We start from the raw sequence: 13,397 nt of genomic DNA on the forward strand, positions 1-13,397 counted from the left end.
GCCCACACAGTAGAGACGCGGGTGGGCTGACAGCACTGCGGCTCGAGGTGCATGGGTGTCGCGAGGACTTGGGGAGACAGCAGGGTCGTGTGGGCTTGTCCAGTGCGCGCTCGCCCTCCTTGCCCTGGGCAGGCACCGCTGGCTCAGGGGACAGGTGATTTCGGTGGTGTGCCTGGGCACAGGAGCCTTGCCTCAATGTAAGCAGAGACGGTCATGTAGATCTTCTCTCTGTATGGGGTGACGCGGTTCAGCAGGAGGGAGTTGTGCATGGAGCTGTCCCACGCAGCCTCGAACTGGTAAAAGGTCCTGGCGGGGAGCAGAGAGAAGGTAAGAACGATATGCAGGCCACACCGGGCTGGGGTGGGGACATGCAGACAGACAGACAGACAGAGACATGTGGCGACCCGCAGGGAGTGTCACTGGGGTCACAGGTCCGGAGGACTGGGGGCAGTGTCCAGGAAAGACAGTCCCCTCCTTACTCAGGACTGAGGGGGAGGGGGCTCCAGATGCCACCAGCAGGGTGTGCCCAGCTGTCACCTCCACTGTGGACGAAGGGTGGCATGTGGTAGCCCACAGCTCTCAAGCTGAGAGCAGGGAGGGTGGGGACAAGGAAAGAGGGGAACGACTACAAGGGTGGGGACAGGGCGGGAGCCTGGGTCTGAGTAAGGAGGTGCCATGGTCTCTCCTTGGACCCTAAGGAACCTGTCCCAGTTTGCAAAACCCTCCAGGGCCCACCTCCTCCATGACCGACTCGCCCCTGGGAGAGGAAGGGCCCTCGGGGAGGATGCTGGGAGTGGAAACCGGGCGGCCAGGTGCAGACAGCGCCACTGCCCACTGCGGCCAGACTCTCCACTCAGGCAGAGCAGGCTGAGGCCTCTCTGCCTCCATCTCCAACCCGGAAAGATAATGAGCAGAGCATGAGCCAGGGGCCGGCAAACCCCTTCCCGGGTGGGGGCAGCTCAAGCCATGGACGGCAGAGCTCCTATAGTCGTGCCCGCATATTGGAGGTGGGGAATGTGCCTCAGTGCCCACTGTGGCCGCCCGTGGGCCCTGGCAGTGCTGCACAGCCCCCTGCCTCACCCGGTTTCCATCCAAGCATCTTCACAGAGACACAGCTGAGGAACACGTCAACACAACAGCCGGGCAGTGGCACAGGCCCAGGAGTGTGGAGGGTGCCTGGGGAGCCAGGCCGCGAGGGGCATGGGCAGCGCCTCCGCTGCCCTTCTCTCTGTGGCACCGCCCAGGGGCGCGGGGCTAAGCAGTGGGAGGGGGCCGGGCCGTGTCACATAGGTCACTGAGGACAAAGATCCAGGGGAAGGGATGTGAGGACAGCGGGCGACAGAGGGGCAGAGAGCGCGGGGAGACATCAGAGGAGAAAGGAAATTGAAAAGCAGCGGGGGAAGCACCAAGCGAGTGCGGAAGAGAGTGACTGTACCTAGTGTCACTTCCGAATGAAACGCTAAAGGCGAGGCAGGCAGGACACACGTACACACACAGAAGAGATTCATATGTCAGAACAAGCGCTGTCGCCCGCCCGGCACAAGCTAACGGGCACGGGCCACACACCACTCCAAGCATCACCCGCAGTGTCTGCAGGGAGAGCCTGGGTCTGTCCCCTGCAGGACCAGGTGGGCGTCCCTGGAGCTGCGGCCAAGACCTAGGGACGCCGTCCATCCTGGGGGGCCCCAAACACCCAGGCTCTGTAGGGCCACGCCTGCAGTCCCCAGACTGTCCAGCTCCAATGCCATGGCATAGCCGCCTGGCCTTGGCCTATCGGCAGACCCGTCTCCCTGCCTCAGAGCTGCCTGGTGGGTGACATGAGCTGTTACTCGAGCAAGCGCACTGCCTGAGGCCTGGGTGGCGCACGTTCGCATCACTGAGATTATTACTAGAGCCCCCCCCCGCCCCCCGGAACCCAGCCTGGGGCTGTGGGAAGCAAGCCCACTGGACACGAGGCCCCTCGGAGACGCTCCTGGTGAGAGGCCCTTCATCAGGCTAGATCGTGGCTTTGTCCTGATCGGACACTGGTGACCTAGAATGTCTCCAGAACCTGACTGCTGGGTCTCATAGGCAGGGCGGGTGGTGGGAGAGGCCCTCCTGGGCCTTCTACTGCCCCATCACCCAGGTGCCAAGAAGGCCAACCGGACCAGGGTCCAGTCTGGCACAACCATGATGCTGCCCCAGCCCCCATGCCATCTCCTGCAGACCCCCCTTCAGCGTCTCCATGTACCATGGATAGCAGACCCTGGAGCCCAGGCAGGGAGGGTTCTGGACACCCGTCCTGAGCCCCAGTTCCTGAGGCCTCTGCAGAGGGGGTCTCCCCCAGACCCCAAGTGAGAGTCAGCAACGGCGCAGGTGTGTGCAGGGTGGGGCAGGTGGCAGAGTGACAGCCACAAGGGATGCCCCAGGATTGCAGGGCACAGCATGGCAACCAAGGACAGCTGCCCTTCAGTCACACGGCAGGAACACAGACCCAGAGAGGCCACGAGAATGCAGCTGGGAGGCTGAGGAGGCCATGCCAGGGCCCTCACTCACGAGCAGCACAGGGTCCTCTCAGGACCTCTCTGGACACCAGGTCACCCAGGAGGGAGCCCCATTCCACACAGCACCCCTCACTCTGCCCCACGACCCATTCAGCTAATCCCCCAGACATTGCTGTCAGGAGAACCGTGAGGCCCAGACGTGGGATCCCGGGCCTGCGGCACCAGCACGCTGTGGGAATGTGTTAGAAATGCAGACTCCCAGGCCCCACCTCAGACCCATGGGGACCCTCTCCCCACTCATGAGGCACAAGGCACTGTTTATACTTTACCTAGAGCAGGCATGTCAAACTCGCGGCCCACGGGCCGATGCAGCCCACAATGAATATTTTTGTGATCCAGACAATATAACGTATGTAAGAAACGTTTTAATAAAAATTTCGTCACTTAATTTTTACAATATCCTGTTATACATAATTATTAATAATGAACTATAACATTCACTAATGACTGATTACAATAATCGTGTTGCATTCATTTCCCTTACGTGCAGGCACACCATTTCTCTCACTAATACTAGCAGTGAATATTTTAGCAGCCGATTGCCACATCATTAGTCTTGTACTGACTTGTTTGGTATGCACAACAGGAAATATTTCACTTTCAGAGAACGAGAAAAATAGTTTTATTAGCGTTACACTTATTAATTTGTGTAGTTATTCAGTGTCTGGTAAGTTAATGTTCAAGAAAAATATTAATTTTTATTAAAATGTTCTATTATGTTAACGATGACTCATTTAATTCAGCCCTTTGTATTCAGCATGTCTCTATCAAAATAAACCTAAGTTTCTATGAAAACTGAAGCATTTGGTTTTTTGCAGCCCACATAAACTTAACCTTGTTTATTTGGCCCGTGTTAGCCTTTGAGTTTGACATGCTTGACCTAGAACCTTCCTGGAGCCACCATGTTTGAGAGGGGTGGTGTCTAGGACCAGCCTTAGCACTGAGCTGGTTGTGGAAATGCAAACTTAAACGAAATATCCACACCCCTGTGCAATCATACTGATGGGCAGGAAGTTTCCACTCATCAAGAAACCAGCCCCTACGTTGGGTCCCTTCCAGGGATGAGCCGGGGCTGACGGGCTCCCACCAGCGCCTTCTGAGGACAGGATGCAGCCGTCTCGGCCGGCCTGGCCCACCTCCAGGACCAGCTAGCAGGCCGCCTCCTCCAGCAAACCCTCCCGGCTGCCTGGGACAGGCAGGCCCCTGCTTCAGGCCCAGAAGGTCTGTGCCCCCTCCTTGGTGCAGCCACCACCACTACAGGTCGCTGCCTCACCCAGCTGGTGTTCCCAGGGAAGGGCCTATCGCAGCCTCTGTCATTGAACAGGTGTGTGTGCACGCCTCAGGGACACACCCGCAGGAACCACTCACAGTGCCCATCTGTCCAGACCATCACAGCCAGGACCCAACAGGGACACAGACTCAGGTGGTCCGGCCGTGCCACCCTCAACCCCCATGTAGCTTACAGGCCCAAACATTCAAGCTGGAAGCCTTCCGGCTACCCACAGGGGACCCCCAGGACCACCTCATGGAACTCTGGCCAAACCCACCGGGACCCAGAACGTGACAGCTTTGACCCTTTGCTCAGAACAGCCTGAGGCTATCCAGCCTCAGGGGCCTCGACTGGGTTCAGCAGGGATGGGAGATCCCCAGCCCAGGAACCTGAGACCACCCAAGCGAGTCCAGAGACTTACTGGGCCCTTCACAGCTGTACTGTCCACTTACTTCCTAAAGGGTGTGTGGTGGCCACAGCCAGGTGAGGGGCTCACAATCAGGGGTGGAAGGGGCAGAGGTGGAGATCTGGTGGGGTGGCTTCACTCCCTCCCTCTTTTCTCTGTCACCTTTTGGGGAGCCTGGCCAGCCAGCCTGCATGCAGAGCGCCCGCTGCCCTCCGGCAGGGTGAGGTCGGGTGGGCACAGGGTAGGCAAGGCTTGGGGTGGGAGGAGCGGGAGCCAGCCAGTGTCTACGGGAGGGCAGCCAACTACCAAAGCAGCCAAAACCGAGAGAGGGGCAGAAGGGACTCAGCCAGGGGGGTGAAGAAGCAAGTTTAAAAAATCAAAAAGGTATTCTAAGGAAATAAAAGATGAAGAAACAGGAGGGAGAGGTGAGCAAGTGTAGAAGGAATCCAGGAAGTGGAAATTAAAACTCAGGGCTGGGGGGTGGAGGGGGAGCAGGGAGATGCTGAAAGAAAACCGAGGGCACAAATGATACCTAGGCATGTCCGAATCAAGAAACTGCCTGCAAAACACAAACAGTCACAGGTTAGTGAGGTGTTGGGGCCGTGGGGGGTGGGGCAGCGGGCAGGGGCAGCGGGCAGCGGCAGGGAGGGGGAGCTGCACAGAGAGAAGCCACCAAGCCGGCAGGCCCACTCTGAGCCAGGGCGGCTGCAAAGCGTGGGGCCTCAAGCAGCGAGGCTGGGGCTGTGGCAAAGCTCGTGGGCAGCCCGAGACCCGAAGCCTGAGCTGGGTTGGGGTTGCCGAGCCTCAGCATCTGAGGGGGGAGAGCAGCCGGATCCACCAGGGCTCCGAGGATGTCAGCCAGGGTCCCGGGAGAAGGCCCTAGGGAGGGGCCCGCTGGCCTGGCCGGCCAAGCCTGAGCATGGTGCCTGCCTGGGGCCACCGCTGAGGAAGGTCCCCAAGGCTTTTCCAGGACAGTGCGGGAGGGGGGCCAGGCAGGCCAAAGCCAAGCATGGGGCCAGAGCAGCGATGGTCTACACCGCCTTCCTGTCCTGGGACCAGGGCCCTGACCTCAGGCACAGGGCTGATGGATCCCAGAGCTGCCCTGGGGCTGCCTCACTCCCACAGCTTCCAGGTGCAGGACCAGAGCCCATCAGCAATGGGACTGGGGCCTCCAGGGACAGGAAGGACCTTTTAGCCAAAGCCCTGCTGGCTTGAGGTCCAGCAGCCTCCTAGGCTACCCTGGGACTTAGCCCAGGGCTGAGGCTCCCCGAGGTGCCCCCAGCAGCAAGAAGACCCATCAACACAGCCTTCAGTGCAGGCTGGGAGGCCTGAGAGGCACCCCCTCCACCCCTTTCCTTTGCCCCCCACTCCCTTCCTGCCCCAAGCATCTAGGAATTGCTCGAGGTCGGGGGAAGGCTGAGGTCCAAGGCATCACTCAGCATGACACACAGACCTCTTCCAGGGGCACATGCCCTCCCGTGGGGGTCCCGGTTCCCATGGCCCAGACACAGCAGCCCACATTCGTGCAGGCGGCCCCCGTGTGGGTGGGCGCCCAGCCTTCACCACCAGGTCCCGGGGTGCATTTGCACAGTGACAGGCCCACCCCACCCCCTGTCCGCCTCACCGTCCCAGGTGCAGCCCTAGCCTGCCTGTCATGGTGTCACCTTCACATGAGAACAGCCCCCAGGCCCTCCCTCCTCTGGATATGAGTGCAAGGTGAGTTTCTTCTAAAAGGTTCCAGGGCAGGGCTGGAACTAGAGCCTCATCTGCCCCTGCTGGGGTCCCTGTTCCCCAATCCCCAAGTTGCTCATCTGAGGGATGGTCCCTCACAGCCCCCCCTCTCAGGGTGTCTGAGCCCGAGAGTCAGAGTGGCACGCAACTCCCCAGGACCCTCTGTCTGTATAGACATGGGCGCTTCCACAATGTGGCACCACCTCCCTCTGCGAGCACATGCAACCTTCACAGCCTCAAGGGCCCATGGAGACACCCACAGGTTGAGCTCAGAGAGTCAGGCAGGAGGAGGGCTTGGGAGCAGCTGGTGTGGGACTGGAGCACCTGCTCACCTCCCCACCGCCCTGGACAGCAGCCCCTCAGACCCAGCCGTGCCCGCCAGTGACTCCAGGACGCTCTCCGCAATGTCAGTCGTGAACCCGCAGCCCCAGCTGGCTCCAGCGTCTCCCGTCACATCCCTCCCACCCCGGCTGGTTTGTCCCCAAGGTGTCCCACACCCAGTCCACTGTGCCAAGTGCCGGGACAGCCTAAGCTGTGAGATCTTGACCATCACCTGGGAGCCTTGACAGGAATGGCCCAGTGACAAGGAGTGACCGGTGGGCACACCTTCACCCAGGATGCTGGGCCGCCAACCCAGTGCGCCCCTGAACCGCCTCCAGGACCCCTGGTCGGTGTTCCCCTGCCAGAGGTCACACAGCTGCCTCAGCAGCAAGGTCGGGGAAATATGGGATGCTTGTCCTCCCACCACCCATGGTTCCCACCCACCCCCCCACTCACCCAACTCCCCAGACAGGACCCAGCTCATTCCCACAACCGCCCCACAGTCCCTGCCAGGCGATCGGATGAACAAAGACGCTCACACATGCACCACGGGACTTTGAGGCCACAAGCCTCCCTCCCTGCTCCTATTCCCTCAGGCAGGAGGCCTAAAAGCTTTGGGGCCAGACACCCCAGCTCATGTGGGTGGACCGAACACGTCCAGGCCAGCCAAGGGTACCGCAGGCTGACACCCCAACCCCTGGGGCCTGAGCCAGACGGACTCATCTCCAGGGACTCAGGAGCAGAGCCTGCCGCCCAAGGGGACTCACCGGTCATCCTGGGCCGGGTGGATGTACCCAGATGAGAGAATGTTGAGAGATAAGATGTTGGGGTCAATCAGGGACTCGTCTGTTTCTGGGGTGTTTCGGATGCGACCTACGGAAAAGGTGGCAGGTCCGTCACTTCCAGGCGGGCAGGTGGGGGCACTAGGTAACTGCTCACACCTCTGCCTGGGCTGGGGCTTCTGCACTGAGGCCTACAGGGAACTGGCTCCCGGTGTGGCCAACAGGGCATCTGTCGAAGGGTAACCCCATGGTGGACAGGGAAACCCATGCAGGGTCTGCAGTCGGCCCGCTGCTATAGGTCAGTGCACGGTTCTACCATCTTTCCTCCCGCAGTCTAAGTTCTGCGCTTCTTCCTCCCCCTGCTCTCTCCTAACAGAGTCCAATCGCTCAAGCCAAAATGCTCAGGCTTCCTACCTGTTGGAAAGGAAATCTTAGCAAGATGAGGACAAAATGTTCCCTCTTCTCATTATACTTAAAAAAGAGAGAGAGAGAAGAAACACAACCCGTGCCATCGAATGCTCCTGCAAGGGGCTTTTCCAAAAGAGCCCCCAAGCTACCGCCTGCACACACTTGAGGGGCGGCTCTGTCTGTGGAAGCTGCCCGTGTTAGCCTTTGAGTTTGACATGCTTGACCTAGAACCTTCCTGGAGCCTGAGGGCCTCCTTGCTCTGTGCCTGAGGGCCTCATTGATCACTTCTTGCTCCAGCAGTGGCGGTGAAACTGACCCTTCCGCTTCTTTGAGGATGGACACATCCCAGCTGCCTTGCCCTCAGAGCCCCCTGAGCCCCAGGGACACGGCCACAGACACGCCTGGGCGGGCTTTTGAGAGGAGCCATCAGCTCTGGGCAGGCGAGGGCTGGGGCCTCACGCTGACACACGGGAACGGACAGTTTGTGTCCTTGAATGAAAACTGGGAAGACACATTCTTCACAGGTTGGCAGAGGAAACATCGCTAGCAGACAAAGAGTTCACAGCATGATGTCACGGAAGAAACCCGGCTAAGGTCCCGGATGAATTGCATTGTGTCCCCCCAGAATATATGCTGCAGTCCTAACCCTGGCACTGCAGAACCTGGCCTTCCTGGAAGCAAAAGACCCTGCTTGGCAGCTGTAATTAATTGAGATGTGGTAACACTGGGCCCGAATGTAATCTGACTGTCCCTGTAAGAAGAGTCCACGAGAAGACGAAGGATTGGAACAAGGCGTCTACAGATCCTACAAGAGGCCAGGAGGGGAGGGAGTATGGCCACCTGCCAACCCCCCTGTCTAGGGTTTATGCCTCTAGAACTGTGAAGAGGAGAAATTTCTGTTGTTTTAAGCCACCCAGTATGTGGTGCAAGCTAACATAGTGATTAAATAGATATTTGGAATTATCACCATGGCCTAGTCCAGTGATGGCAAACCTATGACACGCGTGTCAGAGATAACACGCGAACTCATTTTTTTGGTTGATTTTTCTTTGTTAAATGGCATTTAAATATATAAAATAAATCTCAAAAATATAAGTCTTTGTTGTACTATGGTTGCAAATATCAAAAAATTTCTATATGTGACATGGCACCAGAGTTAAGTTAGAGTTTTTCAAAATGCTGACACGCCAAGCTCAAAAGGTTTGCCATCACTGGACTAGTCTCTCTTTTTCAGGCGAGGGACTGAGGCACAGAGAGGTTAAGTGACTTGGCCATTGTCACACAGCAACAGGGGCAGAGCTGTGGTTAGAATTCAGGCATCTGGGTAGGCAGGTCCATTGCCTGACCACAAACCCAGCCCCAGCCCCCAAGGCAGACTCTACCCGCCTCACTTACCCACGACAAGCTCTCGCACTTCCTTCCAGCGGATATGGCTGCCCGTCTCGTGCAGCAGTGTCACGGTTATCCGTCTCTGGATGCCCTGTCAGGCACCAGGAGAGAGGGCACGGTCAGGGAGCCTGGGGGCCATGTGGGGCCGGGGAGGGGGCATGAGGTGGGCTGGGGCAGGGAGGGCCTGGCACCTGGTGGAGCAGGAAGGTCCCCATGCACGGCATGCCACCACGGTGGTCCACCACTGCAGGAATGTAACTGGAGAAAGAAAGATGTGTGAGGCAGGCGTCTGCCCTCTCCGCAGGCCCAAGCACAGTCGCGGCCCCAGGAGTGGAAGGAGGGAGAACAGATGAGATGGGAGGCTGTCCATGGAGACCAGAGTCAGCGGGGCAAGGAACCCATCGTGTGCCACCTCCTCCCCCACCATGGCCCTCAGGAACCCCAGCCCCCCAGCGCGGGCACACTGAGCGTGAGGACGCACTCGCCATCGGCCTCCAGCTCACAGATCTCAAAGTGAACCAGCAGGTCGTATTTGCAGTGGCGTGGCCCAGGGCAGGACCGTGTCAGCGTGCTGAGCTTGGTGGCGGGCACTGGGGGTGACAGGAGAGAAGCATGTGCTGATGAGAGACCGGACCCACCACGCACTGAGGGCTCACTCAAGGAGGGTGCCGAGGTGGAGGACGCGTCAAGGCAGCGAGCTCATCTCACTCCGAGGAAAGCCACCAGCAGCTCCCCACCCCATGTCCCAGGATGTGCCCACTCAGGCCCCAGCAGCCACTTACCAGCTCAAGATCAGATGTGACCATGTGCTCCTCCATGCCCAGGGGAGGAGCACGTGTCTACACACCCCAGCCCTCGAAGAGAGGGTGGTGGCTTGAGATGCCACAGAACCAGCAGACAACAGGAGCCACACTTGCTCAGAGGCCCACAACCCACCTGGGATCCCTGCTAGACCACGCTTTGGCCACAGCCTGCAGCACCTGTCCCAGCACCTCTACCCAGCACAGACAAGGCCTGCCCCTCAGGTCCCATTGGCCCTCTACTCGTGACCAATTCCTGACAAACAGGCTCAGGTGGTCTCAGCCCCTCAATGCCTTCCTCTCTGGGCTCCCACGCCTCTGTCGTCTGCTCCAGGAACCCGTGAGGCACAGGGCAGGCACCACCTGACTGCCACCCAGCTGCTCCGTGCCTGATGAGGGGCCGAAGACACCCGAGGTGTTTTCTCTGCCGCCACCCTGTGCCCAGAATGGAGCCCCTCACTGCATGGGGACCCTGTGAAGCCTAGTAGGTGCCTGGGGACCCCAAGCCTGGGAGTGATGACCCAGCATGAGGACTGTGCTCAGCTGCAAGGTCCCAACCACACTGGCACCCACAGGGGCAGACTCCCAACAGCTCGGCCTACCTGGCTTGGACAGCGGCATGACCCGTGGGAAATGGCGGCGTGAGGGTCTCAGGGGGCTGTGGAGAAAGAAGCATCCACGTGAGGCAACCCAGCGGGCTGGCGTCTGCAGGGGCCTGAGCTGGAGCAGGGAGCCCCGCCTGCCTTCCTCCCTCCCACGGCCCCCAGACCCGCTGGAGGCCCCACGGGACCATGAGAACTGGGCCAGGACCTGAGCACATCCTTGCAGAGGGGCGGGAATGGGTGCTGCTGGTAGTGGCCGAAGACCTCGAACACGATGGGCTGGCTCTTGATGTATTCGATGAAGGACTTGGTCACCTCCACAGCAATCTGGTGGCAAGGTGGGCAGGTGATCAGAGGGGAGCACAGGGCCTCCATGGAGAACTGAGCACTCCAGGCCCAGATGGAAGGCCCCATGGGCCTGAGTTCCGCTCATGACAGGGACAACATTCCTAGCCAAGGTCCTTCCAGCCCTGCCTCTCCTCTGTCACCACCCAATGGACAGACCACCAGATGGGTGGCTTTGGTCTCTCTTCCCAGTATAGATGGGGCTGGGCCAGAGGGCTCGGCTACCCTTTCAGACCACAGAGCTCGAAATGGTGACCAAGGCCAGGGTGCCTCTGGGGTCTGGTCTGACCCTTCTGGGGCCCTGGCCCACTCACCAAGAGTTACGGGTTGAACTGTGTCTCCCTGGATTCCCCACCCCCAGTTCATAAGTTGCAGCCCTAACCCCCAGCACTTGTATTTAGAGGCAGGGTCTTTATTGAGGCCAGCAAGTTAGATGAGGGCATTAGTGTGGCCCTAACCCAGGGGTGGGCAAACTTTTTGACTCGAGGGCCACAATGGGTTCTTAAACTGGACCGGAGGGCCGGAACAAAAGCATGGATGGAGTGTTTGTGTGAACTAATATAAATTCAAAGTAAACATCATTACATAAAAGGGTACGGTCTTTTTTTTTTTAGTTTTATTCATTTCAAACGGGCTGGATCCGGCCCGCGGGCCGTAGTTTGCCCACGGCTGCCCTAACCCAATATGACCATGTGCTTACAAAGGGGGAAATCAGAACAGAGGCAGGTACAGAGGGAAGACCCTATGAGGCCTCAGGGAGAAGACGGCCATGTACATGCTCCAGGACAGACTGGGACAGGTGCTCCCCTCGGGCCCAGAACAACCCTGCTCATACCTTGACCTCAGGCACCTCTCCTCCAGACCTGGGAGGCGATAATGTATAGGGCAGCCCAGTAAACGAGCCAGCCCGTGTGCACACTTCAGACCTGCCTTGTTTCCCAGCTGGGAAACTGTGGTCCACTGCCTGTCACCTGAGGGCCAGGACGGCCAGTCTGCAGGGCCACCTGACCACGGCCTCTATGACTGCGCAGGCCTCATGCCAACAGACTACGTAGCTCAGAGTCAAACTCCCCAGCCTGGCCCTGCAGTCCTTATCACCTGGCAGCTTTCATTATGGCCACATGGAGCACCCCCCACACACTGCCTGGTTACCCCTGCTCCCCAACTCCGAAAGCCCCCTGCTCTCCTGACAGCCTGGCTTGGATGCTCCCCTGCCTGGAGCTCTCCTGACCTCCCAGAGCCCTGCCTCCACCCCTTCCCATACCACACAGGCTGCCCGGCTAGGCGCCCCAGCCTCAGCACAGACCCTGGCCACCCCAGAAACTTGTTCCCTTCAGGGAGCTCTCTGGACTCTTACTGCCCCCACCCCCAGTCTTAAACCCACCGAAGGCCCAGTGCCCAGCAACAGCCCACACGCCTGCCTGGTGCCAGAGGCCCTGTGTCCTCCTGCCTGGCCGCGTCCAGCACATGCTGGTGACCAGAAGAGGGAGGAGGAACCATGGTGAGACTGGGTGAAGCTGTTTCAGGGGGGCCACCCACAGCCAGACCCTGGGAGGGCCACCCAGTGGCAGGGAGAAGGGCTCTGAGGACCTACATTCTGGACGTGGTAGAAGCCAAGTGGGGGGCCCCTCCCCGTGTTCTTCAGGGGCTCCGTGGAGAAGGCCTCATCATGGCGATGGATGAAGCTGCAAAGCGGGAGGAGACACTTGGCTGGGGTCTCTGGGACACCATCCATGCATTGCTTAGAGCCTGCCCACCCGCCCGCGGGCCTGTCCAGTGGGGCTGAGCTCACTTGAACTGGCAGAAGATGTCAGCGTACTCCGCAGAGATGCTGGACGCCTGCAGGACGGTCACGCGGAAGGTGAAGGTGCTGCCCAGGCGCAGGTGGTCCAGGGCGGCATCCAGGGGCCCGTCCAGGGTGGCCTTCTCAGGGCTGTCTAGGAGGAGGCTTTCCGGAGGCACCGCTGCTGGGAGCCAAGGGCACAGCCATGTGACGGGACCCCCATGTGACGGGGGCGCTGGAGTTGAGGTCAGGCTTAGGGCCTGCACAGCCTCCCGCAGGGACTGGGCACGGGGAGGGGGCCTGGTCCTAATCACCCTAGGCCGGCCTGGAAGTGGAGGGACCTCCAGACTACAGTGGGGCAGGGCCATGTCCAAGAGCCCCAAGCCCCGGGCAGCCACAGTGACCTACCTGAGCAGGTGTTGTTGTTGACCTCGTCGGCGGAGGGCCCTGCGTCTGCTCCCTGGCCCTGGCCTTCCACAATGCGCAGCTCTTCTTGGGAGGTCCCGGACCGAGACATCCCCACCACAGGGCAGGACTCAGACTGGAACTATGGGGGGTGGGGAACCAGAGTCAGAGAGAGGGGGCTGGGTGGAGTCCCCCAGCCAGTCAGGAGGCCAGGAGAGGGGCCTGTGCTATCCAGAGTCAGGTGACAACTTCATGGATCTTTGTTCCAGACCTGCCCGAGGGTGGGTGGGTACCTATCTCCGTAGGCCTCAGTTTCCCAGGCTGTCATGGCCTATGCTGATTCCATGAGTGGGAAAGGTCCTTAGTTCTGCCCCATCCAGGACCCTCCCATAGCTCCTCCCCCCATGGGCAGGATGCAGGTAACCTTTCTGCTTGGCTGTCAGGGTCCCGGCCAGGTTCCCTGTGCCAGGTGCCCGCTCAGCCTCCTCTGCCCTGTGCTCTCCATCTGTTTGCCATTTGACCCTCCTGTGCATCGCCAACATTGGTGAGCCCCTCAGAGAGGGACTGGGGGGCAGAGGGGCAGGCACACTGCCCTGAGCTCGAGGCGGTGGG

General features: G+C 59.7%; 1 protein-coding gene across 29 annotated transcripts in view; it reads right to left on the reverse strand.

Moving 5' to 3' along the window:
• KIF1A (kinesin family member 1A) overlaps positions 1–13,397 on the reverse strand; it is a 71,728-nt gene that overhangs the window by 10,039 nt on the left and 48,292 nt on the right. For 7 of the 29 annotated variants that reach the window (XM_036320124.1, XM_036320123.1, XM_036320113.1 and 4 more), the window contains 10 exons: positions 12,789–12,927; positions 12,390–12,561; positions 12,192–12,282; positions 10,461–10,579; positions 10,253–10,308; positions 9,332–9,440; positions 9,042–9,108; positions 8,857–8,941; positions 7,039–7,144; positions 192–306 (listed from right to left, as the gene is read on the reverse strand). In XM_036320124.1, coding sequence (XP_036176017.1) covers positions 192–306; positions 7,039–7,144; positions 8,857–8,941; positions 9,042–9,108; positions 9,332–9,440; positions 10,253–10,308; positions 10,461–10,579; positions 12,192–12,282; positions 12,390–12,561; positions 12,789–12,927 — 1,059 coding nt within the window. Of the gene's footprint in view, positions 1–191; positions 307–1,435; positions 1,460–4,751; positions 4,779–6,503; positions 6,630–7,038; positions 7,145–8,856; positions 8,942–9,041; positions 9,109–9,331; positions 9,441–10,252; positions 10,309–10,460; positions 10,580–12,191; positions 12,283–12,389; positions 12,565–12,788; positions 12,928–13,397 lie in introns of all 29 variants that reach the window. The other 22 variants (XM_036320101.1, XM_036320100.1, XM_036320110.1 and 19 more) reach the window with 10 other exon arrangements.

This window comes from Myotis myotis, unplaced genomic scaffold (assembly GCF_014108235.1).
Source record: "Myotis myotis isolate mMyoMyo1 unplaced genomic scaffold, mMyoMyo1.p scaffold_m19_p_8, whole genome shotgun sequence".
In the NCBI taxonomy this organism is placed as follows: domain Eukaryota; kingdom Metazoa; phylum Chordata; class Mammalia; order Chiroptera; family Vespertilionidae; genus Myotis; species Myotis myotis.